The sequence below is a fragment of the Ovis canadensis genome, chromosome 8 (genome assembly GCF_042477335.2).
Source record: "Ovis canadensis isolate MfBH-ARS-UI-01 breed Bighorn chromosome 8, ARS-UI_OviCan_v2, whole genome shotgun sequence".
Classification (NCBI taxonomy): Eukaryota; Metazoa; Chordata; class Mammalia; order Artiodactyla; family Bovidae; genus Ovis; species Ovis canadensis.
Window position 1 is genome coordinate 38,586,121 of NC_091252.1, and position 27,046 is coordinate 38,613,166.

At 42.2% G+C, this 27,046-nt stretch overlaps 2 protein-coding genes across 4 annotated transcripts in view; one reads left to right on the plus strand and one right to left on the minus strand.

Annotated features, from left to right (window-relative positions):
• Positions 1 to 21,576, minus strand: part of FIG4 (FIG4 phosphoinositide 5-phosphatase) — a 178,977-nt gene extending 157,401 nt beyond the window's left edge. Inside the window, exon 1 of one of the 3 annotated variants that reach the window (XM_069598142.1) lies at positions 21,258 to 21,576. In XM_069598142.1, the coding sequence (XP_069454243.1) occupies positions 21,258 to 21,323 (66 nt within the window). In that variant the 5' untranslated portion in view covers positions 21,324 to 21,576. The remainder of the gene's footprint in view (positions 1 to 21,257) is intronic. The other 2 variants (XM_069598144.1, XM_069598143.1) reach the window with 2 other exon arrangements.
• A 104-nt stretch (positions 21,577 to 21,680) lies between these two features.
• The window catches only part of AK9 (adenylate kinase 9), a 123,568-nt gene continuing 118,202 nt past the window's right edge, over positions 21,681 to 27,046 (plus strand). The window contains exons 1-3 of the mRNA XM_069598140.1: positions 21,681 to 21,818; positions 21,932 to 21,975; positions 22,292 to 22,439. The gene's annotated coding sequence lies outside the window, so the exon portion shown is untranslated. The remainder of the gene's footprint in view (positions 21,819 to 21,931; positions 21,976 to 22,291; positions 22,440 to 27,046) is intronic.

Below are 27,046 nucleotides of genomic sequence, written 5' to 3' on the forward strand. Positions count from 1 at the left end.
GCAGGGTGACGATATACAGCCTTGACGTACTCCTTTTCCTATTGGGAACCAGTCTGTTGTTCCATGTCCAGTTCTAACTGTTGCTTCCTGACCTGAATACAAATTTCTCAAGAGGCAGGTCAGGTGGTCTGGTATTCCCATCTCTTTCAGAATTTTCCACAGTTTGTTGTGATCCAAAGGCTTTGGCATAGTCAATAAAGCAGAAACAGATGTTTTTCTGGAACTCTCTTGCTTTTTCCATGATTCAGCAGATGTTGGCAATTCGATCTCTGGTTCCTCTGCCTTTTCTAAAACCAGCTTGAACATCTGGAAGTTCACGGTTCATGTATTGCTGAAGCCTGGCTTGGAGAATTTTGAGCATTACTTTACTAGCATGTGAGATGAGTGCAATTGTGTGGTAGTTTGAGCATTCTTTGGCATTGCCTTTCTTTGGGATTGGAATGAAAACTGACCTTTTCCAGTCCTGTGGCCACTGCTGAGTTTTCCAAATTTGCTGACATATTGAGTGCAGCACTTTCACAGCATCATCTTTCAGGATTTGAAATAGCTCAACTGGAATTCCATCACCTCCACTAGCTTTGTTCATAGTGATGCTTTCTAAGGCCCACTTGACTTCACAATCCAGGATGTCTGGCTCTAGATGAGTGATCACACGATCGTGATTATCTGGGTCGTGAAGATCTTTTTTGTACAGTTCTTCCATGTATTCTTGCCACCTCTTCTTAATATCTTCTGCTTCTGTTAGGTCCAGACCATTGCTGTCCTTTATCGAGCCCATCTTTGCATGAAATGTTCCCTTAGTATCTCGTCTTATGTTGCTAGTGGTATGTAAATGGTAACAGCCACGATACAGATCGATGAAACTGTAAAAGCGGAGCAACCATGCATTTCACCAGTCCCACTCCTAACAAGATATCTGAAGACAACCAGAACTAAAAGGATCCGGCACCCCAATGGGCACTACAGCATCACAGCAAATAGCCAAGACCTGGAACAACTAAACACCCAGAGACAGGCCACTGAGTAAAGAAGCGGCGGCACATGTCCACAGCGGCAGGTGTCTCATGGAGAAAAGAATGACTTGATGCCACTGCAGCAGAATGCCTGAGCTTGCTGTAATCATAGTGAGCGACCTCAGCGGGGAAAAAGAAAGACACATGCCACTTCTTGGTGGAATCTGAAAATCCACGCCCATAAGCCAACTGACAACAGAACAAAATTAGAGTTACCAGAGGAAGAGGTGGGGGAAGGTACCAATTAGCGGGCTGGGATTAGCAAATCCACAATAATACATATAAACTAGAATAAAATACTACATAAAATATTACATATAAAAAATCCAAAACTACCTGCTGTACGGCAAGAGAGGTCTATTCTACACTCTGTAATAATCTAAATGAGAAAATAATGCAAAGATGAATAGGTACCTATAGAACTGAAAAGGATTCTCTACACCTACCAAAAACACTTTTTGAAACAACTCTCTAAATTAAAAAATTACATTAATTAAAAAAAACAGTAAGTATTGAGACACAATTTATGGGTGTTTCTGCTGGCACATTCCACACTAATTTACATCCATGAACACCACTTTCACCAGGCTGTGCTTTCTGTTGTAACTAGAGTTGAGCATGAGGAAATCATGCCTTCTTGTGTCCATTTCCCCAGAGGGCAACTTTAAAAATCAATGCTTATATGGGCATACAGCATTCACAAGGACTGCGTGGCTGTAAAATGACACCCACTGCCACTAAAAGTCCTGAAGAAGGTAATCAAAAAAGAAAACTCAATACACGGCCCACTTTAAAGGAGCCAATTGCAACAAGCCAATTTTATTATCACCGTTTAAATTAAAACAAGAGCACATGAAATGGTGCACAAATTTGCCAGTTTTCAAGAACCATGCAAATCCAAACTGCAATGAGGGCTCAGTTCATTCCAATCTGAATGGGCATCATCAATAAGTCTTCAGAAACTACTGGCGGGGGGGGGGGGGGGGTGGCGGCCTGGACAAAAGCAGAGCCTATAAGGCGACGGTGAGATGACACCGTTAAAAGTCCTGACACAGAACAGTATGCAGATGCCTTTAAAGGAAGATATGAGAAACCTGTGATCCAGCAGTCCCATGCCTAAGGAAATATCCAAAGAATATTCGAAAAAGGAACATGCATCCTAAGCTGCACTGCATCACCAGTTATGACAGCAAAGGCCTGGAGGAAAACAAAGTGTCCATTGAGAATGAATGCATAGAGACAATTGTACAGGTCCTCCACGGTACATGACTCACCCATTAAGCACAATGAAAAACAACAATTACAGCAACCTACATGGAATTAGTTCTATCCATACTCAGATGGGTAATCAAAAAAAAAAAAGCCATATTACATGCTATCAGTTACAGGTGGATTCTGAAAAGTAACCAAGAAAACAATTGACCAAAGAGAAACAGTCACAAAATAGAAAATAAAATTATCATTAAGAAAGGGGAAAGATGTGGGCAAGGGGTAAATTAGGAAGCTGTAGGAACAAATAGAAATCATTACATATAAAATACATAAGGAAGTTTGGATTAACAAATAAAAAATATTACATATAAAATATATAATCAACAAGGACCTAGGTATACCAAGGGAGGTCAACTCAACATTCTGTAATAACCTCTATGGGAAATAGTTTGAAGATCAATAGGTATAAGTATATAGGTAAATATAAAATTTTCTGCACACATCCGACATTGTGCATCATTGTTATGTCCCAAAAAACATAAACATTGAATTTAAAAAAGAAGTCACAAGACACAAGTTTTGGGGTGCTGGCTTCTGACACACCTCATCCTATTTTCTAACTTCAAACCACCACGTCCACTGAGGCTCTGGTTGCCAGAGTACCCAAAGTGGGCTCGGAAAAATGCTGCCGCCATGTGGTCATATCCTGCAACAGCAACTTGAAAATTTTTAAACTAACAGGAATGGCTACACACACCAGTCGAAAAAGCAAGAGAGTTCCAGAAAAACATCTATTTCTGCTTTATTGACTATGCCAAAGCCTTTGACTGTGTGGACCACAATAAACTGTGGAAAATTCTGAAAGAGATGGGAATACCAGACCACCTGACCTGCCTCTTGAGAAACCTGTATGCAGGTCAGGAAGCAACAGTTAGAACTGGGCATGGAACAACAAACTGGTTCCAAATAGGAAAAGGAGTATGTCAAGGCTGTATATAGTCACCCTGCTTATTTAACTCATATGCAGAGTACATCACGAGAAACACTGGACTGGAAGAAGTACAAGCTGGAATCAAGATTGCCAGGAGAAATATCAATAACCTCAGATATGCAGATGACACCACCCTTATGGCAGAAAGTGAAGAGGAACTAAAGAGCCTCTTGATGAAAATGAAAGAGGAGAGTGAAAAAGTTGGCTTAAAGCTCAACATTCAGAAAACGAAGATCATGGCATCTGGTCCCATCACTTCATGGGAAATAGATGAGGAAACAGTGGAAACAGTGTCAGACTTTATTTTGGGGGGCTCCAAAATCACTGCAGATGGTGACTGCAAGCCATGAAATTAAAAGACACTCCTTGGAAGAAAAGTTATGACCAACCTAGATAGCATATTCAAAAGCAGAGACATTACTTTGCCAACAAAGGTCCATCTAGTCAAGGCTATGGTTTTTCCAGTGGTCATGTATGGATGTGAGAGTTGGACTGTGAAGAAAGCTGAGCGCCAAAGAATTGATGCTTTTGAACTGTGGTGTTGGAGAAGACTCTTGAGAGTCCCTTGGACTGCAAGGAGATCCAACCAGTTCATTCTAAAGGAGATCAGCCCTGGGATTTCTTTGGAAGGACTGATGCTAAAGCTGAAACTCCAGTATTTTGGCCACCTCATGCGAAGAGTTGACTCATTGGAAAAGACTCTGATGCTGGGAGGGATTGGGGGCAGGAGGAGAAGGGGACAAGAGAGGATGAGATGGTTGGATGGCATCACTGACTGGATGGACATGAGTTTGGGTGAACTCTGGGCGTTGGTGATGGACAGGGAGGCGTGGCGTGGTGCGATTCATGGGGTCACAAAGAGTCGGACACGACTGAGTGACTGAACTGAACACACACCAGTATTCTTCCCTGGAGAATTTCACTCAGGCTCTCAGAGGAGCCTGGCGGGCTACAGTCCATGTGTTGCAAAGAGTTGGACACGACAGAAGCTAACACATACACACAGGAAACGGGGCTTCCTTGTTGGCTCACACAGTCAAGAATCTGACTGCAATGTGGGAGACTTGGGTTCCACACCTGGCTCAGGAAGATCCCATGGAGAAGGGAATGGTTACCCACTCCAATATTCTTGCCTGGAGAATGCCATGGACAGAGGAGCCTGGCGGGCCACAGTCCACGGGATGGCAAAGAGTCAGACACAGCTGAGCAACTAACACCTTTACTTTAGGTGGAGAAAAAAGGACACTCGCAAATGCCTGTGTGATATATACACAGCCACAGATATAACAAAAGGGAACTGACTTTAAAAGGTAAAAACAGAGCTACCATTGACTTCAGAGTCCAATCCTAATAGGAGATTTGAAAACAAGCAGATTTTGAAACATGCACCCAGATGGGCACTTAAATAGTCACCTGCTTGGAGCACCTAAAACGCCCAAGGACAGAAGAATGCTAAAGAAGAAGGGGGGCACGTCCATGATGTCATACTACTCCATCACGAAGAAGAACAGACACATGTATCTGTATGGCTGAGTCCCTTCGCTGTACACTTGAAACTATCACAAACTGTTAATCGCAACTGTTATAATCACAGTTACAACAATCACAAACTGTTATACCCCAACAAATGGTTTTGGGGTTAAAAATACAAATTAAAGTGTTAATAAAATAAAGAAAATAAAAAATAAAATTAGATGCTCAGTTTGAATGCTTAAAAAAAGATAAAGAACGAGACAGTGTCTACTATAGCAGCATACATGGACTTAAGTGTAATCCTACTGAGTGACATCAGTCAAAAAACAACAACAACAAATATCACTTATCTGTGGAATCTGAAAACTGATGCCCATGAACCGCCTGACAACAGAAAAACAGATTCACAAAACTAGAAAACAAAGTCATTGTCACCGGAAGGGAAATGTGAGACAAGGAATTAGCAAGTGGGATTAACCAATCCACAGTAATGCATATAAAACAGGTGGTCAACAAGGACCTGCAGCTGAGCGTAGGAACCTATATGAAAAAAGAACCCGAACATATATATATATACAACAGAAAAACATTCTCTACACACAACCAACTCAACATTTTAAAACAAATTTCTCCTTTAAAAAATTAAAATTAAACTAATTAAAAAACAGTAATTAATGAGACATGAGCTTAGGGGTGTTTGTGCTGCCACCTTCCACACTAATTTACATGCCAGGAACACCACTACCGCTAAAGCTCTGCTTTCTGTAGTAACTAGAGTTGGCCAAAGAATTGATGCTTTTAAACTGTGCTGTTGAAGAAGACTCTTGAGAGTCCCTTGGACAGCAAGGAGATCAAACAGTCAATCCTAAATGAAATCAGTCCTGAATATTCACTGAAAGAACTGATGCTGTAGCTCCAATACTTTGGCAACCTGATGCAAAGAAATGACTCTTTGGAAAAGACTCTGCTTCTGGGAAAGATTGAAGGCAGGAAGAGAAGGGGATGACAGTGGATGGCATCACCGACTCGATGGACATGAATTTGAGCGAGCCCTGGGAGTTGGCGATGGACAGGGAAGCCTGGCGTGCTGCAGTCCATGGGGTCTCAAAGAGTCCAACACGACTGAGTAAATGAACTGAACTGAACTGAATAGTTGGGCATGAAGAAATCCTGCCCCCTTGTGGCCATTTTCCAAAACAACAACTTCAAAATCAATAACCTATGGGCACGCAATATTCACAAGAACTACAGGGCTGTAAATGATACCTTCTGTCACTAAATGTCCTGAAGTATGTAATCGAAAGAAAAAAAATTTAACTTCTGATCGACTGTCAAGGAATCAACTTCAATAAGTCAATTTATTTCCACTGATAAGAAATAGAAAAGAGCATATGAAATGGTACACAAATTCACCAGTCCTTGGAGACATGCAAGTCAAAGCTACAACAAGGGCTCCATCGCCAAAGTCTCAATGGCCATCATCAAAAAATCTTCAAAGGATCCATGGTAAAGAGGACCTGGAAAAAAGGAAAACTTCCTAAGGTGCAGGTGGGATGAAATGGGTGCACTCTCTTTAGAGAACAGGATGCAGGTGCTTTTAAAGGAAAACTAGAGTTACGTATGATCCAGCCATCCCATGCCTATAAGAATATCCAGGGAAAACCAGAATTCAAAGAGAAACATGCCTCCAAAGCTGCACTTTATCACCAGTTACAAGAGCAAAGACCTGGAAGCCAATAAAGTTTCCATCAAGAGACAAATACATTAAAGAGGAAGCGATACACGTCCACAATGGAATGAGGCTCAGCCATGAAACAGAAGGATAATACTGAAGAAGCAACCCACACGGACCTAGTTCTAAGCATACAGAGATGTGCTACTCAGAAAAAATGGACAGATATCATATGATATCACTTCCAGGTGAAATCTAAAAATTAATACCAAGAAGCCAACTGACCGAAGACAGAGAGACTCACAACAGTCAAAAATAAAATTATCAAAATAAAATAAAATAAAATTATCATTAACCAAGGGGAAAGACGTGGGTAGGAATAAATGAGGAAATTGGGATTAACAACAGAAACTATTACATACAAAACACATAACCAACAAGGACTTCAGTATACCAAGAGAAGTCTAATCAACATCCTGTAATAATCTCTATGAGATAAGAATTAAAACATCGATAGGGCTTCCCTGGCCTGGTAGCTCAGCTGGTAAAGAATCCGCCTGCAGTGCAAGGGACCTGGGTTCGATCCCTGGGTTGGGAAGATCCCCTGGAGAAGTGGAAGGCTGCCCACTCCAGTATTCTGGCCTGGAGAATTCCATGGTCACAAAGAGTTGGACACAACTGAGTGACTTTCACTTTCAGACATATGTATATGTGCAAATGTAAAAGATTCTGCACACATACAACACACAGAACACCGTAAATCACTGTTTATTAAAGCAGAATTACACAGTAAACTAAAAAAAAAAGTAGTGACAACACTCAAGCTTTGGGGTGTTGCTTCTGGCAACACCTATGTGCAACCCCAAAACACAACTTTCACTGAACCTTTGTGTCCAAGAGTAGGCAGAGTCGGCTTTGAAGCCAACTTTCCTGTGCTGTTTCCACAAAAACAACTTGAAAACTGTTGCTTAGGGGACTTACTATTCAAAAGGGCAGCTGGGCTACAAGATACCTGTCCTCAAAAGTTTTCACTGAGTAATTATTCTAAAAGAAATCTTTACAAAGGGCAGAGTGTCATCAAGACAATATGAAAAGGTAGAGACAACTGACACTATTAAAAAAAAAAAGGCACATGAAATGATGCACAAAATCACCAATTATTGGAGACATGCAAATCAAGATCATAATGAAGGATCACCTCCAGGCGGTGAGAACGACCACCGTCAAGATGTCTGCAAACAACACATGCTAGGCTGGGGATGGAGAAAAGGAACCTTCTTATGCTGCTGCTGCTGCGAAGTCGCTTCCGCCGTGTCTGACTCTGTGCGAACCCAGAGACGGCAGCCCACCCGGCTCCCCCGTCGCTGGGATTCTCCAGGCAAGAACACTGGAGTGGGTTGCCATTTCCTTCTCCAATGCATGAAAGTGAAAAGTGAAAGTGAAAAGTGAAAGTGAAGTCGCTCAGTCATGTCCAACCGTGAGCGACCCCATGGACTGCAGCCTTCCAGGCTCCTCGATCCGTGGGATTTTCCAGGCAAGAGTGCTGGAGTGGGGTGCATCGCCTTTTCCGCTTATGTTGCTAGTGGTATGTAAATGGTAACAGCCACGATACAGAACAATGAAACTGTAAAAGCAGAGCTACCATATATTTCAGCAGTCCCACTGCCAATGGGATAATCAAAGACAACCAGAATTCCTAAAAGAATCTTGCACCCACAATTGAACTACAGCATCACGGCAAACAGCCAAGGCCTGGAAGCAACTAAAATGCCCAAAGACAGATGAACGCATAGAGAAGAAGCAGTGCATCTCCACAATGGCACAGTATGCAATCCAGAAGAAAACGAGACAAAGCCAGCTATAGCAAAATACATGCAGCTCGTTGTAATTATACTGAATGACACTGGTCAGGAAAAAAAGAGACAAATATCATTTCGCAGTAGAGTCTGAAAATTCATGCCCATAAACTAACTGAAAAAAAGAGACCAGATTCACAAAATTAGAGTTACCAGAGGGAATGGTGGGTGAAGATATCCATTAGGAGGTTGGGGTTAACAAATCCACACTAATATATATAAAATAGGTAACCAACAAGGACCTGCTGCTGAGCAAGGGAGGTCAATACAACACTCTGTAATAACCTATAGAAGAAAAGAACTCAAAGATGAGCAGATACATACAGAACTGAAAAGAATTCGGTGAGAAACGCTGGGCTGGAAGAAGCACAAGCTGGAATCAAGATTGCTGGGAGAAATATCCATAACCTCAGACATGCAGATGACACCACCCTTACGGCAGAAAGTGAAGAGGAACTAAAGAGCCTCTTGATGAAAGTGAAAGAGGAGAGCGAAAAAGTTGGCTTAAAGCTCAACATTCAAAAAACGAAGATCATGGCATCTGGTCCCATCACTTCATGGGAAATAGATGGGGAAACAGTGTCAGACTTTATTTTTTTGGGCTCCAAAATCACTGCAGATGGTGATTGCAGCCATGAAATTAAAGACGCTTACTCCTTGGAAGGAAAGTTATGATCAACCTAGATAGCATATTCAAAAGCAGAGACATTACTTTGCCAACTAAGGTCCATCTAGTCAAGGCTGTGGTTTTTCCAGTGGTCATGTATGGATGTGAGAGTTGGATTGTGAAGAAAGCTGAGCACCAAAGAATTGATGCTCTCTTGGACTGCAAGGATATCCAACCAGTCCATTCTGAAGGAGATCAGCCCTGGGATTTCTTTGGAAGGACTGATGGGAAAGCTGAAACTCCAGTACTCTGGCCACCTCATGAGAAGAGTTGACTCATTGGAAAACACTCTGATGCTGGGAGGGATTGGGGGCAGGAGAAGGGGACGACTGAGGATGAGATGGCTGGATGGCATCACTAACCCGATGGACGTGAGTCTGGGTGAACTCCGGGAGATGGTGATGGACAGGGAGGCCTGGCGTGCTGCAATTCATGGGGTCACAAAGAGTCAGACACGACTGAGCAACTGAACACCTACAAAAAAACACTTTACAAAACAACTTACTAAATTTCAAACTAAAAATTAAATATATTGAAAAAAACAAGTATTGAGACACAAGCTTATGGTTGTTTCTGCTGGCACATTCCCTACAAATTAACACCCAGGAATACCACTTCCTCTAGGTTCTGCTTTCTCTAGTTACTAGAGTTGGGCATGAAGAAATCCTGCTTCCTTGAGGCCATTTTCCCAAACAGCAAATTTAAATCAATGCTCTGGGCACACAACATTCACAAGGATTGCACAGCTATAAATGACACGTGCTGTCACTAAACATCCTAAAGAAGGTAATCGGAAAAAAAAAAAAAAAATCCAATACAGGGCCCACTTTCAAAGAGCCAATTTTACAAGACAATTTCATTACCGATGTTTAAAAAAAAGAACATATGAAATGATGCACAAAATTACCAGTTCTTAGAGCTATGCAAATCTACAACAAGGGTTGATCTCACCAGTCTAAATGGCCATCATCAACAAATATTTGAAGAAGGCTGGTAGAAAGGGCTTGGAGGAAAGCACAGCCTCCTAAGGTAATGGTGAGACCAAACTGGTAAGAACAGTTATGCAGGTGCCTTTAAAGGAAAATAAGAGCAACCTATAATCCAGCAGTCCCACGCCTAAGGGAATACCTGAAGAAAACCAGACTTTGAAAAAGGAACATTGATCTAAAGCTGCACTGCATCACCAGTTACAGCAGCAAAGACCTGCAGGTAAAGTGTCCATTGAGAATGAATGCACCAGGAGACAGCTGTCCAGGTCCACAATGGTATATGACTCACCCATTAAATAGGATTAAAAAACAAAAAACCAGGTGCAGCTTCCTACATGGGTACAGTTAACTAATATATATATATATATATATATATATATATATATATATATATATATATCTCACATGATATCTCTTACACATGGGGTCTAAAATACAACCAAGAAAACCACTGACCAAGAGAAACAGTTACCAAGTAGAAAATAAAATTATCACTAAGAAAGGAGAACAATGTGGGGAAGGAGTAAATTAGAGAAACACATAGAAATCATTATATATAAAATACATGAGGAAGTTTGTATTAAGATAGAAACTATTACATTTAAAATATGTAATCAACCTGGTATACTAAGGGAGGTCAACTCAACATTCTGTAATAACCTCTATGGAAAATAACTTGATCAATAGTTATAGATATGTAAATATAGAAGTTTCTGTACACATCCAACATTATACAACATTGTCACGCCCCAAAACACTAAACACTGAATTTAAAAAAAAAGAGATGCGACAAGACACAAGTTTTGGGGTGTTGCTTTTGGTATGAGTCTAATTTCCAACCCCAAACCAAGATGTCTACTGAGGCTCTGGTTGCCAGAGTACACCGTTGGGCTTGGGGAAATGCTGCCACCTTGTGGACGTCGCCCACAACACGAACTACAACCTTAAGGGGAAGGGAACGACTACTCACTCACTCCAGTATTCTTGCCTGGGGAATTTCATGCACAGAGGAGCTGGAGAAATCCAGTCCATGGGTCGCAAAGAGTCGGACACATCTGAGCAACTAACACACACCACAGGAAATTGGGTGTCCCTGGTGACTAGGACAGTAAAGAATCTGCCTGAAATGCAGGAGGCCTGAGTTCCACACCTGGGTCAAGGTAGATCCCCTAGAGAAGGGAATGGCTATCCACTCCAATATTCCTGCCTGGAGAATTCCTTGGACAGAGGATCTTTGTGGGCTACATTCCACGGGGTGACCAGGAGTCACACAACTGAGCGACTAACACTTTCGCTTTAAGGGACTAACATTTCCAACGGTGGCTGGGCTGTAAGGTGAAAGTGAAAGTGAAGTCGCCCAGTCGTGTCCGACTCTTTGCGACCCCATGAACTGTAGCCTACCGGGCTTCTCCATCCGTGGGATTTTCCAGGCAAGAGTATTGGAGTGGGTTGCCAAGGTATCAGTCCTCAAAAAACCCCCCAGGTAAGTATTCTAAAAAATTTTCCTTATAAAGGGCTGAATTTCATCAAGGCAATATCAATAGGTAGAAACTACTCACACTATTTTTTTTTTTAAAGCACATGAAATGATGCACAAAACCCACAAATTATTAGAGACATGGAAATAAAAATTACAGTAAGGGATCACATTGCAGTGTCAAAATGGCCATCATCAAAATGTCCACAAACAATAAATGCAAGAGAGGGGGTGAAGAAAAGGGCCTGTGGTATATAAACTTAACAGGCACCAGAGATAACAATAGGAAACTGTCTTTAAAAAGTAAAAACAGAGCTACCATCGATTTCACAGCCCCATCCTAACAGCACATTTGAAAACAACCAGATTTCTATAAGAAACGTGCACCCAAACGTGCACTGCAGCAGCACCTGCAGTTGCCACCAGCTGGAAGCAACTAAAATGCCCAAGGACAGATGAATGCTAAAGAAGGGGCACGTGTCCACAATGGCATAATATCCGGTCACGAAAAATAACATGTATGACTGAGTTCCTTCACTGTACACCTGAAACTGTCACAGATTGTTAATCAGTTATATCCCAATACAAAATGCTTTGGGGGTTAAAAAGCTAGATAAATAAGTTTGATTTAAATAAAGAAAATAAAAATAAAATTAGATGTTCTGTTTGAATGCTTAAAAAAAAAGAGAATGAGAATGAGACAATGTCTACTGCAGAAACAGACGTGAACCTAGGTCTAATATGCTGAGTGATATCGGTGAGATCATCAAAAGGACCTACTATAGGGCAAGGGAGGTCTACACTACACTCTGCAACAACCCATGTGGGAAAAGAAGCCAAAGAGGAATAGATACACACAGAGCTGGAAAAGATTCTCTACACAACTAAACACATTTTTTAAATAATAAATTAAAAAACAAAAATTAAATTAATAAAAAAAATATTGAGACACAGCTTATAAGTGTTTGTGCTAGTACATTCCACACGAATTCACTCAAGAACACCACTCCCACTAGTCTCTTTCTGTAGTAATTAGAGTTGGGCATAAAGAAATCCTGCCTCCTTGTGGGCTTTTTCCCAAACAGCAACTTTAAAATCAAGGCTCATGGGCACACAACATTCAGACAGCGTGCGCAAATGACACATACTGCCACTAAACGTCCCGAAGAAAGTAATCAAAAAAATTCAACACGTGGCCCACTTTCAAGAAGCCAATTTCAACAAGTCATTTTATTAACACTTTGCTTTTTAAAAAAAAATTTTTTTTTTAATTTGCCAGTTTTTAGGGCCATGCAAATCCATACTACGATGAGGGCTCACCTCATCCCAATCTGAATGGGCATCATCAATAAGTCTTCGAAGAATACTGGTGGAGAGGGCCCGGACAAAAGCAGAGCCTATAAGGCGACGGTGAGATGACACTGGAAAAGTCCTGACACAGAACAGTATGCAGGTGCCTTTAAAGGAAAATATGAGAAACCTGGGATCCAGCAGTCCCACACCAAGGGAGTATCCGGAAAAAAACAGAATTCAAAAAAGGAACATGTATCCAAAGCTGCACTGCATCACCAGTTACAGCAGCAAAGGCCTGCAGGCAGTGTCCATCGAGAATGAACACACAGACAGTGGTACAGGTCCACAGTGGTACCTGACTCACCCATTAAACAGAATGAAAAATACCAACTACAGCAACCGACATGTTGAAACTCCAATAATCTGGCCACCTGACGTGAAGAACTGACTCAATGGAAAAGACCCTGATGCTGGGAAAGATTGAGGGCAAGAGGAGAAGGGGACGACCGAGGATGAGATGGCTGGATGGCATCACTGACTCAATGGACATGAGTCTGGGTGAACTCCGGGAGTTGGTGATGGACAGGGAGGCCTGGCATGCTGTGATTCATGGGGTCACAGAGAGTTGGCCACGACTGAGCGGCTGAACTGAACACAGAAGTAGTTCTAACCATACTCAGAGAGCTAACTCAAAAAAAAAAAAAAAAAAAAAAGACATATCACATGATATCACTCAAAGGTGGATTCTGAAAATTAACCAAGAAAAGCAACTGACCAAAGAGAAACAGAGTCACAAAATAAAATCATCATTAAGAAAGTAGAAACATGGGGAAGGGGTAAACTAGAAAGTTGGTTTAACAAATAAAAACCATTACATGTAAAATACATAAGGATGTTTAGATTAACAAATAAAAATTATTACATATAAAATATACAATCAACAAGGACCTAGCTATACCAAGGGAGATCAACCCAGCATTCTGTGATAACCTCTATGGAAAATAATTTGAAGATCAATAGATATATGTATATGTGTAAATATAACAGTTTTGTACACATCCAGCTTTGCACATCACTGTTACACCCAATAAAACCTAAACATTGAATTAGAAAAGAAAGAAGTGACAAGACACACATTTTGGGGTGTTGCTTCTGGCACATTTTGGTCTAATTGCCAACCCCAAATTATGATGTCCACTGAGGCTCTGTTTGCCCCAGAACCAAGTTGCAGTTTGGAAAATGCTGCCACCTTGTGGCTATATTCCACAACAGTTCAGTTCAGTTCAGTTCAGTGGCTCAGTCGTGTCAGACTCTTTGCGACCCCATGAATTGCAGCACGCCAGGCCTCCCTGTCCATCACCATCTCCCGGAGCTCACTCAGACTCACGTCCATCGAGTCCATGATGCCATCCAGCCATCTCATCCTCAGTTGTCCCCTTCTCCTCCTGCCCCCAATCCCTCCCAGCATCACAGTCTTTTCCAATGAGTCAACTCTTCTCATGAGGTGGCCAAAGTACTGGAGTTTCAGCTTTAGCATCAGTCCTTCCAAAGAAATCCCAGGGTTGATCTCCTTCAGAATGGACTGGTTGGATATCCTTGCAGTCCAAGGGAGCATCAATTCTTTGGTGCTCAGCTTTCTTCACAATCCAACTCTCACATCCATACATGACCACTGGAAAAACCATAGCCTTGACTAGACGGACCTTAGTTGGCAAAGTAATGTCTCTGCTTTTGAATATGCTATCTAGGTTGGTCATAACTTTTCTTCCAAGGAGTAAGCATCTTTTAATTTCATGGCTGCAATCACCATCTGCAGTGATTTTGGAGCCCAAAAAAATAAAGTCTGACACTGTTTCCACTGTTTCCCCATCTATTTCCCATGAAGTGATGTAACCGGATGCCATGATCTTCGTTTTCTGAATGTTGAGCTTTAAAGCCAACTTTTTCGCTCTCCTCTTTCACTTTCATCAAGAGGCTCTTTAGTTCCTCTTCACTTTCTGCCATAAGGGTGGTGTCATCTGCATATCTGAGGTTATGGATATTTCTCCCAGCAATCTTGATTCCAGCTTGTGTTTCTTCCAGTCCAGCGTTTCTCATGATGTACTTTGCATAGAAGTTAAATAAGCAGGGTGACAATACACAGCCTTGACAGCAACTTGAAAATTGTTATGGAGAAGGGAATGGCTACACAATCTAATGTTCTTACCCGGAGAATTCCGTGGAGAGTGAAACCCGGCGGGTTTGAGTCAAAGGGTCACAAAAAGTCGGACACAACTGAGCAACTAACACACCCACACAGGAAACTGGGTTTCCCTGGTGTCTCAAACTGTAAAGGAATGGGCCTGCAAAGCGGGACAGCCTGTTTCCATACCTGGGTTAGGAAGATGCCGTGGAGAAGGGGAAGTGTTACACACTCCAATATTCTAGCCTGGAGAATTCCATGGGCAGAGGAGCCTGGAGGGCTATATCACGTGGGATTACAAGAATCGAACACAACTAAGCAACCACACTTGCACTTTACGAGGACTAACATTCACAAGGATGACTGGACTTCAGATATGAGCCCTCAAAAACTGTCTAGGGTACGTATTCTAAAAAATATATATATATATTTTTTTTAACAAAGGGCTGTATTTCATAAGACAATATCACAAGGTAGATACTACTCACATGATTTTTTTTAAAGCACATGAAATGATGCACAAAGTCACAAATTATTAAAGACATGGAAATCAAAACTACAATGAGGAATCACAGTCAAAACTACCATCATCATAATGTCCACAAATAATAAAGGCTAGAGTAGGGGTGGAGAAAATGCCAGTGGCACGTAAATGGTAACAGCCACGAGACAGAACAGTAGGGAACTGTCTTTAAAAGGTTGATGTATGGCAAAAACCATCACAGTACTGTAAAGTAATTATCCTCCCATTAAAATAAATTAATTTTTTAAAAAAGGTAAAAACAGAGCTACCATAGATTTGAGAGTCTGATCCTAACAGGATATTCAGACAGAACCAGACTTCTAAAAGAAACTGGCAGCCAAATGTCCACTACAGCAGCATTTACAGTAGCCAAAATAATAGTTATTAATAATAACTAAATTAATTTAAAAACAGTAAGTGATGAGACCCAAGATCAGGGGTGTTTGTGCTGGCACGTTCCACACTAATCTACACCCAGAAACACCATGACCACTACGGCTCTGCTTTCCGTGGTAACTAGTTGGGTATGAAGAAACCCTGCCGCATTGTGGCTGTTTTCCAAAATAGCAAGTTTAAGATCAGTGCTTATTGGGCATGCAATAGTCACAAGAGTTGCAGAGTTGTAAATGATAACCTTCTGTCAATAAATGTCCTGAAGTAGGCCATCCAAAAAAATTCAACACCTGGTTGACTTTCAGGGAGCCAACTACAAGTCAATTTTATCATCACCATTTAGTTAAAGAAAAGAACACGTGAAATGGTGCACAAATTCCCCTCTTCTTAGAGACAAGGAAATCAGAACTACAGTGAGGCCTCACAATGCCAAAGCCTTAATGGCCATCATCAATAAGTCTTCAAAGAATCCACAGTGGAGAGGGCCTGGAGAAAAGGAAAACCTCCTAAGACGCAAGTGGGCTGAAACTGGCTGCACTCCCTGCATGTAGGTGCTTTTAAAGGAAAATTGGAGCTACCTACATGATCCACAGTTCCAGGCCTATGAGAAAATCCAGGGGAAACCAGAATTCAAAAAGGAACATGATCCAAAGCTGCACTGCACCACCAGTTACAAGGCCAAAGACCTAGAAGCCAACAAAGTTTACATGGAGAGATGAATGAATTAGGAAGAAGTGGTGTATGTCCACAAGGGAATGAGACTCAGCCACGAAACAGAAGGAAATAATACCAGTTGCAGGAACCCACATGGACCTAGTTCTAAGCATACTGAGAGATGTTACTCAGAAAAAACAGATATATTTCACTTAAAGGTAAAATGTAAAAATTAATACCAAGAAACCAACTGACCAAAGACAGACAGACTCACAGCAGTCAAAAATATCATTACACAATATCATTACACAATATCAAAAATTATCATTACACAAGAGGAAAGATGCTGGGAAGGAATAAATGAGGAAATTGGGATTAACGAATAAAAACTATCATATACAAAATACATATAATCAACAAGGACTTGAGTACACCAAGCGACGTCTACTCAACATTCTGTAATAATCTCTATAAGAATTTGAAGATCAAGCGATATATGTATATGTGCAAATGTAAAAGATTCTATACACACAGAACACCGTATATCACTGTTACTCAAAAACAAACTATACATAAAACTAGAAAAAAAAAAAAGGAGACAACAAGATCCAAGCTTTGGGGTGTTGCTTCTGGCACAATCCAGTCCAATATACAACCCCAAACCACGACTTCCACTGAGGCTCTGTTTGCTAAAGGAGGCCGAGTTGGGCTTCGAAGAAATGCTGCCGCCTTGTGGCTGTTTGACGCAAAAACAACTTGAAAACTGTTGCTTAGGGGACAATATTCAAAACAACCGCTAGACTGCAAGATAGCTGTCCTCAAAATTTTCAGTAAGTATTCTAAAAGAAATCTTTACAAAGGGCAAAGTGTCATTAAGACAATATGAAAAGGCAAGTACTACTGACACTAATTTTTTTTTAAATACATGAAATGATGTACAAAGTCACAAATTATTAGAGACATGGAAATCAGAAGGGATCACCATCTGGTGTTCAGAATGGCCATCATCAATATGTCTACAAACAATAAACGCTGGAGTAGGTGTGGAGAAAAGGGGATCCTCTTACACTGCTAAGTAAGTAAGTGTTAGTCACTCAGTTGTGCCTGACTCTTTGTGACCCTATGGACTGTAGCCTGCCAGGCTCCTCTGTCCATGGGATTCTCCAGGAGTACGTGAATGATAATGGTACAATACAGAACTATGAAACTGTAAAAACAGAGCTACCATATACTTCATCAGTCCCACTCCTAACAGGATATTCATAGACAAACAGAATTCTCAAAAAAAAAAAAAATAGCACCCAAATGTACCCTACAGTACTACTTCTAATTGCCCAAGACCTTGAAGCAAGAGAAATGTCCAAGGACAGATGAATGCATTGAGAAAGAGTGGTACATGTCCACAATGGCGTATTACTCTGTCATGAAAAAGAAAGAATGAGCCAATTCCTATCACAGCAACATGCATGAAAGTAGCTGTCATTATACCGAGTGATGTAAGTCAGAAAAAAAAAGACATATCACATATTGGTGGAATCTGAACACTGACGCCCATGAACCAACTGACAAAAGAAAAATAAAGTCTCCAAATTAGGATACAAAATTATGGTTACCAGAAGGGAAAGGTGAGGGAAGTTATCAATTGGGAGATTGGGATTAACAAATCCACAATAATACACCTAAAACAGGTAATCAACAAGGACCCGTTGTATAGCAAGGGAGTTCTACTCAACACCCTGTTGCTACCTATTTGAGTAAAGAATCTATATGTTGAACTAAAAAAGATTCTGTACACCTATGATAAACACAACATATTAAATCAACTTTACTGCAGTAAAACATAAAAATCAGAGTGAATTTTAAAGAAGTAGTAGTGAGATCCACTGTACCTGAGTGTGATGAGAAAAACACTGTTTTGAGTGGTCCCTAGGCATTTTTCTGTATTCGTCCCTGCTCACACCAACAGTGTGGACATTTAGATAACGAGTGAGCTGAGGAGTCCCACCATTAATTCCTGGTTTGCTTTTCCCAGAGCACCTTTTAAAACAGCCACTGAGAGGCAAGCCCTTAATAAGTTAGTGACCTCCACTCCAACCACCTTAAAGGTACTAGTGTGTCTGCTACCTGCTTTCTCTCTCCTGTCTGCACGTGACCTGAGGCGGAGGACAGCCCCTCCGCTGGCTCATATTCTTCCCTGGCCTACACTTCCGAGACAGGTCAGTAAGAGACAACAGGCTAAACGTGGTAACATTCTAAGCCAATATTGTTTAGGGATAAACAAAGCTGTGGAACACGTATCCAATGGATGAGTACTCAAGAAGCAGCAGCAGCTAACTACTGTCACACACAACATGGACGAACATCAAAGACGTGATGCCAAGCAAAAGACACTAGACTCAAGACAGTATGCACAATTCTATTCACACAGAATTCTTTAGCGGGCGTATCTAATCTAATATGTAAAAAACAGAATATTACCTGCCAGGAGGGAAGGGACAGGTGACCAGATATGGACGCAAGGGAATTTTCTGTGACAACACAGGGGTGTGGTTACACATGTATGCTGCTGCTGCTAAGTCGCTTCAGTCGTGTCCGACTCTGTGCGACCCCAGAGACAGCAGCCCACCAGGCTCCCCCGTCCCTGGGATTCTCCAGGCAAGAACACTGGAATGGGTTGCCATTTCCTTCTCCGATGCATGAAAGTGAAAAGTGAAAGTGAAGTTGCTTAGTCCTACGCTTCTGTCCAAACTCTGTAGCTTAGATTTGTGCATTCAATTTATGTAAATTTTAAAGACAAAGAACCATATAAAATATATGTGGTGGGTGGGAAGTGGAACAAGTTATAGGTAATAGAGGGTGACAGAATCTTGGTAATTTTGGAGCTGGGTGATGGCTAGATGGGAGTTTATTATTCTGTTTATTATTCTACTTTGTGTTTTCTTGAAATTTCCATATTAAAGCTGAAAACAAAAAACCAAAGACATTATCCACAAGCCCTATGTTTATCTGATTCATCTGAAATACAATTACTCTGTCAAATTGCTGTAAAAATTTCTAGTCATTTACTCTCAACTTATATATGCAATTTGTTGCCATCCAGTTACACACTATCTGCGCCTGGCACCAGTTACCAGCCCACACCATCCAATGTCCCAACCTTTCTTAGCCTCATTTTTTCCTTCACCAAATAATAATAGTAATAGCAACAATATTTGCCTCAGAAGTTTTATGAGGATTAAATAATGAACTATGTAGAGTGTTTTGACCAGTGCCTGGACTATATAACTCTTCCAAGAGTATTAGCTACTATTCTCATTAATACAACCTGCTACCATTTTTTTAAATTCCTTGGATCTATTTAGTTGCCAGTAATTAAATGGCAACTTAAGAGATGCAGAGTTTCCTCTCCTCAGAATGGGAGCCACTGAAGTTTCTGAGCAGAAAAGCCCTATAATATGAATTTTGCTTTAGAAAGAACATTCACATATCAGCCAGTCCTCAGGCATGCTCGGCTCAATGGGCTGAAATTGATGTGTTTTAAGCATAGTGTGTATGTTTCTAACTAGGGACATTGATTAGCATTTGTGCAGAAAGCAGAAGCTTTTGTTTCAAAATGATACTTCTGCATGGCTCTCCTCAGGGGGAAGGTATCTGCATACACAGTATATTAGGTAAGTTCATCTTCTGGTCTGGATCTAATCAGATGAAGCCGTCACCAAAATTAACTTAGGGCCAACATTGTTTCTACATTAATGATGACCTCAGGCAGACAAGCTTTTACGACCCTGTTATAACCAAGAAAGTATTAGGATAAGTACCTTCTTATACTCTCCTATCTAATAGAGACAGCCCACGTTAGACTGATGGTGCCTCAATTTTAGGGAACTAGTGGTATTGGAGAAGACTCTTGAGAGTCCCTTGGACTGCAAGGAGATCCAACCAGTCCATTCTGAAGGAGATCAGCCCTGGGATTTCTTTGGAAGAAATGATGTTAAAGCTGAAACTCCAGTACTTTGGCCACCTCATGCGAAGAGTTGACTCATTGGAAAAGACTGTGATGCTGGGAGGGATTGGGGGCAGGAGGAGAAGGGGACAACAGAGGATGAGATGGCTGGATGGCATCACCGACTCGATGGACGTGAGTCTGAGTGAACTCCGGAGATGGTGATGGACAGGGAGGCCTGGCGTGCTGTGATTCATGGGGTCGCAAAGAGTCGGACACGACTGAGCGACTGAACTGAACTGAACTGAGTAACCTAAAAACGAGTCTGCTTATTCTACCAGTAACTATTTTCATGGCGATTTGACGAAATAAAATAAAATGTGTTGGAAAAGTCAAGTGAAAAGCAAAACAACGTTACCCAAACAAATCGACTGTCTTTAAAGAAAATACGTTTTTCCTTCCTTTCAAATCAAGAGAAATACGTCAGCAAGTACAGCGCACGTAATTAACATCAATCTCAGCAATGCTATGCCATGATCCAAAATACTCTCCATACCCCTGCCTGTACTGCAACCAGTGAACTGCAGAACTCTTAAGCCTTTCTGAAAGTTGAAAAGAATTCAGTAACTCGTATAAAGCCCCATCAACAGTTTCTGAGATACCACAAACACCTGTTGCCCGTGTGCTCCCACCGCGGCTTTTTAAGTGGAAATGTTTGCATGCAAAACCAGCAGTGCCCAGGGTGCGATTACAAGGCGAAGACCGCCCCTACCCCCACCCCCAGCCCCGGACACATTCCCCTCTGCGGGGATAAGGGAACTGAGAATACGGGGGGAGCCAAGGGGGAGAATGCTGTCTCTGCCCCACACCTATTCGGCCGCCATCCTCCCGCCGGCGCCCCACGGCGCGGGGTACTCACAGCTCTAGTCTCGTACAGGACCAGCTTCTGAACCGAGCTGATGATGGGGGCAGCAGCCGCGGGCATGGCTCGAGCTAATATGGGGGCCCCCAAGGCAGGGCACCAGGCCGCGGCCCAAACTGCGGCAGCCTCTGGGCTGCCCCCAAAAGATTCGACGAGGAGACCTTAGAAGTAGCCTTAGAAGTTGGACTCCAGTTTCAGCCGGGAAAAACGCCGCTGGACGCTAAATTTATAAGGGAATAGCTAATACGGTTCAGGTGTTTCCGGATCCCTACGCCCCACCTCCAGGCAAGCCCCGCCCCAGACGCGCGGGGGCGGGGCTGGACGATTTACCACGGAGAGGTGGTGTAGCTTTCCAGAACCTGCGTGCTGCCGGGGAAGGAAGCAAAGAGCGCCATATTTGATGCTGGCAGGAGGAAAAGTGGGAGGGGAAGAGCGTTGCGGGTTTAGAAGAATTTCTCGCTTCTGTGGTCCTTCTCTTTGGAAAAGTGGATAATTTGGGACTGGATTGCTTCTTTTGAAGCGGTTCTCCGAGTTGTGGACAGATTCATTCCCAAGTTGGTCTGTTTTCCCTGCCTACTTCCACTTCTGCCCTTATATTCCTGGAAAGCTACTGTGTTCTTTCACTGTCTGTTTTTCCCTCCCGTCTCTTTGTTGTCTATTTTTACCCTTAGGAGAATCAACAGAATTCATATTATCCAGAGGGTGTGTGGTTCAGGTAATTTCTTTTAATCACCTAAAGTTGGAAATTTCCAACTTTGCCACATATTTGTTTGTGCATAAGTTTAACCATTTCTAAATTCTAAAAGTGAATTGCGGAGTGTAATGGTGTAGCAATGGCTTTGGAGTTCTGCGTTAAAAGATTTCTTTCTTCTGATGTACGTGAACATAGACAATGCATGTACCCTCCTTGATCGTCACCTTCCATATTTGTGAAAAGGAGGGTATTATAATTATGAATACAAAATTGGGTACAAAAGTGAATATTTAATAAAAAGAGAAAACGTCAGTAAATCATAGACCCCCATCCATAGGTCCCGCCCCCCAAGAGGCTTTGCGCTCTTCTCGGCCTTGGGTTCCCTCGGCAACCGCTCAACAGATCCCTTGGCAACCGCTCAACAGACCGTCCAGGGAGCCGGCTTCGGCCAAACGGTGGAGTCTGCCGGGGTCTGCTGAGCCCAGGTAAGCAGGGGTCGGAATTCACCTCTAAGATGCATGTTGGTGTTGCATGAATGGAATCCCACCTCCTGCGGGGACGCCAAACCAGTGCTTTTCCTTGCAAAACTAAACTGGGATCTCCATAAACCCCGCTTTTTAAACCCACTTCCCTTTTCAGGGGATAATGTCTTCATTCCGCAGATATTTACTGAGCAGCTACTGTGAGGTGTTAGATGCACTGGAATGGCAGCTAACCTAGCCTAGGTAGAAGTGCTAGGTTTCCCAGGAGATCGGCCCCCTGTTAATCGCAGAACTCACTGCTAGAGGATTTTCCAACTGCTAAGTGTGTTCCCTTCAGTTGCTCAGTTGTGTCCGACTCTTTGCAACCCACCCCATGGACTGCAACACACCGGACTTCCCTGTCCATCACCAACTCCCAGAGCTTGCTCAAACTCATGTCCATCGAGTCGGTGATGCCATCCAACCATCTCATCCTCTGTCATCCCCTTCTCCTCCTGCCTTCAATTTTTCCCAGCATCAGGGTCTTTTCCAATGAGTCAGTTCTTTGCATCAGGTGGCCAAAGTATTGGAGCTTCCATTTCAGCATCAGTCCTTCCAATGAATATTCAGGACTGATTTCCTTTAGGATTGACAGGTATGATCTCCTTGCAGTCCAAGGGACTCAAGAGTCTTCTTCAACCACCACAGTTCAAAAGCATCAATTCTTCAGCGCTCAGCTTTCTTTATAGTCCAACTCTAACATCCATACATGACTACTGGAAAAACCCCTGTCTAGCTCTAACTAGACAGACCTTTGTTGGCAAAGTAATGTCTGCTTTTAATATGCTATCTAGGTTTGTCATAGCTTTTCTTCCAAGGAGCAAGTATCTTTTAATTTCATGGCTGCAGTCACCACCCACAGTGATTTTGGAGCCCAAAACAATAATCTGTCACTGTTTCCATTGTTTCCCCATCTATTTCCCATGAAGTGATGGGACTGGATGCCATGACCTTACTTTTTTGAATGTTGAGTTTTAAGTCAGCTTTTTTTTTTTTCATTCTTTTTCACCTTCATCAAGAGGGTCTTTAGTTCCTCTTCATTTCTGCATTAGAGTGGTGTCATCTGCATACCTGAGGTTGTTGATAATCTTGATTCCAGCTTGTGAGTCATTCAGCCAGGCATTTCCATAATGTGCTCTGCATGTAAGTTAAATAAGCAGGGTAGCAATATACAGCCTTGACATACCCCTTTCCCAATTTTGAACCAGTCTATTGTTTCATGTCCTATTTTAACTGTTGCTTCTTGACCCACATTCGGGTTTCTCAGGAGTGAGGTAAGGTGGTCTGGTATTCCCATCTCTTTAAGAATTTTCAACAGTTTGTTGTGATCCGCACAGCCAAAGGCTTTAACATAGTCAATGAAGCAGAAGTAGGTGTTTTTCTGGAATTCCCTTGCTTTCTCTATGATCAAACGAATGTCGGCAATTGGCTGTTGGCCCCACTGAAAACTGATAGCTTTCCAAGGAGGGATTCCACGCTTCAGTCATGTCCAACTCTTTGTGACCCTACGGACTGCAGCCCACCAGTCTCCTCTGTCCATGGGATTCTCCAGGTGAGAATATTGTAGTGGGTTGCCATGCCCTCCTCCAGGGGATCTTCCCAACCCAGGGATCAAACCCAAGCCTCTTACATCTCCTGCATTGGCAGGCAGGTTCTTTACCACTAGCAACACCTGGGAAGCCCAAGGTGACAGCTTTCCAAGTCACCCCTTAAATGAATCAGAACAGTATTCCCAAATGTTTTACATGCTGCCTCCAAAAACTAAAGACACTTACAAAACATTGCACTTCCCTTTTAGAAGTAGAAGGTGTAAGGTATAGTAATTTGTACTTTACATTGGAGAGAATGTCTCAGAATGCCCCAGACGACTGGCCACTGGCCTTTGAAAACTTCACCAGTATATTATAACAGGTTCTTGAGTCTTTAAAGGTTTATTTCCCACTTTTTGCTGCTCATATATCTTATGAGGGCACCTAGAACACTGGCTATTTCCTGCTCACCAGGCCTGGTATTGTCAAAACTGTGGATCAACAAGATCCCTTTGTACTATATTTGTTACAAAGAGCAGGAGAGTCCTGGGGTAAGACTAAATGTCCACTGCTGACTGTTCTATGTAAATACAAACTGCTTCTGACCCTCCTCCTTGGTGTGTATTGAAAAAAATACATTTTCCAGTTGACTAGCTACATATCAAGTATGAGAAACTGTGTCCCTCTAGAAAAAGGGCCCTGCACAGAAGTTGAAATTAGGGCTGCCCCTTGGTTAAGTTTACAGTGGCCCAATATTATCTGTCATGATCTGTCTGGTTTTTGCAGAAATTCAGTCTATAGAATTAAACAGGACTGTGCATCTTTTAAGGGCTTCTCTGGAGGCTCAGTGGTAAAGAATTCACTTGCCAATGCAGGAGACACAACTTCGATCCCTGGGTTGGGAAGATCCACTGAAGAAGGAAATGGCAACCCACTCCAGTATTCTTGCATGGGAAATCTCATGAACAGAGGAGCCTGGTGGGCTACAGTCCATGGGGTCACAAAAGAGTCAGACACAACTGAGCAACTATACAACAACATGCTGCTGCTAAGTCGCCTTGGTTGTGTCTGACTCTTCACGACCCCATGGACGGCAGCCTACCAGGCTCCTCCATCCATGGAATTTTCCAGGCAAGAGTACTGGAGTGGGGTGCCATTGCCTTCTCCGATACAACAATATGCTGCATCTTTTAAACAGTTTGGGGGTAGCACTCTTCCATTTCATTCAGAATGATTTACTATTGTTTATCTTGGCCAGAAGCTAAAGAATGGGAATGCAGTTTCAGGGGTTTCCTCTTGCCCTTTTCTACACAGTGGCCCTTACTCTACAGTTAACGTACCCCAGTGAAGGTTTTGCCAGCTGCAGTCCCTGTTATGCACTCAAGAACCATGAAAATAACCACTGAGTGATCCTGTAAACACTTTGGATGCACTGTAAGACAGATGGACTTGGGCCAAGGCCCCATTTGTCACTGGTTCTCCATTTGCCCCCATTCTAACAGGAGGCTATGATGGCACTTTGGATCTGCTGGTGTTGATGTCAGCTCAGACCCTGTGTCCTATAGCTTGTGAAAAAGGAGAATATTCCTATATCCAGAGTGTCTGTTTCTCTTAATGGTTGTAGGTTCTCTTGGAGAAGGGCTGGGGAATCCCTATTATCAGTACTTGTTATGGAGTTTGTAGGCTCCATCCTCGAGGGCTCCTTGCCTTCCCTTTGGTAAATTGGCTCTGGAATCATGAACAAGGAATCATGATTTCCACTGTGGCTACTGACATCAGCCTTTGGTTCATTTGCCCTGTGTCATTTTAGAAATGTAAGGTAACAACATTTTCATTGACTGTTTCTATCTGTCTCATCCCTAGAAAGTCCATGTTTATCAACACTGCCATAGATCTCTGTGAGTCCTATTTGTTCCCATTTTGGGTTTGCTGCCCAGTGTAGTAATTATGCCTACTTTGTTTCTGACAGTCAATTGCTACCACCTGGCCTCTGCTCTTCCAGACCCTGTCAGCCCCTTTGACACACGAGAAACCAGTATCATAGCAGCCTCTCCCTTACCTTAAATCCTGGCCCCCCAAAAGGACAGCCACCTCTGAGCTTCTTAATGATGACAGTGCCCCCTTACTAGCTCATTCTTTAACATCATAATGAGTAGAGTATACTCTGGCCATCCCAAAGAATAGATTTGGCTCATGGTTCTCTGGCCTAACATAAAAAATCTGTTTAACATGTCACCTCCATGAGTATTTAACACCTTTCTCTATGTCCTCTAAGGCAGTCTGGCATTTTCACCTCATTTACTATAGTCTACTGGTTTCTCCCAAGCATCAAGCAACCCTATCAGCAGTGAAAATTAGGACTTGCTCTAGGTGTCCTAGCTAGGATGTTAAACTATGAGTAGTGTGAGAGAGCCCACATATCAACCAACTCCTATCCAGTCTACATTCACCCCACCTGGCACCCTTAAGATCTTTCCTAGGCATTTTCTCCTGGTTCCAGTTGGTACATCACAGTCAGGCCCTGAGCTCTTTAGTTGCATAACTTTTTTCCCATCCAGTGCCTCCGGTTGGGCTGGGCTGACACTTAACCCCAGTTACTGCTCTAGAAGTTATGAGAGAAAATACAGGTAGACCTTGTAAAGGTCAAGCTTGTTTTCTGAGGCACCCGCCTCAGGTGAGGCAAGGAGAAGCTGCCCTTTTCCAGATATGAGAAAACTACTTCTGTTAATGCAGAGCATTTGGGGTTCAAGACTAAAGGTACTTAGACATCCACCTACATATCTCCATCCCAGGCTTTAGGGCCTTGATTTTACTGTATTTTATGGAGACTCCTTAATAAATGCATGATCTCTTGAAAACGTTTAGATGCATTTTCCCCTTTACAACTACATTTTATACTAATTTTCATGGTATTATTTTTTCCTAATCTTGAAATTTCAGGCCTTTAGTTCATGAAGTTTTCATCTCAATTTCTTAATATATTAGTAATATTTCTTACTACATCTTGTTTCATATTGTCATCTTAAAATAAGATTGGTATTT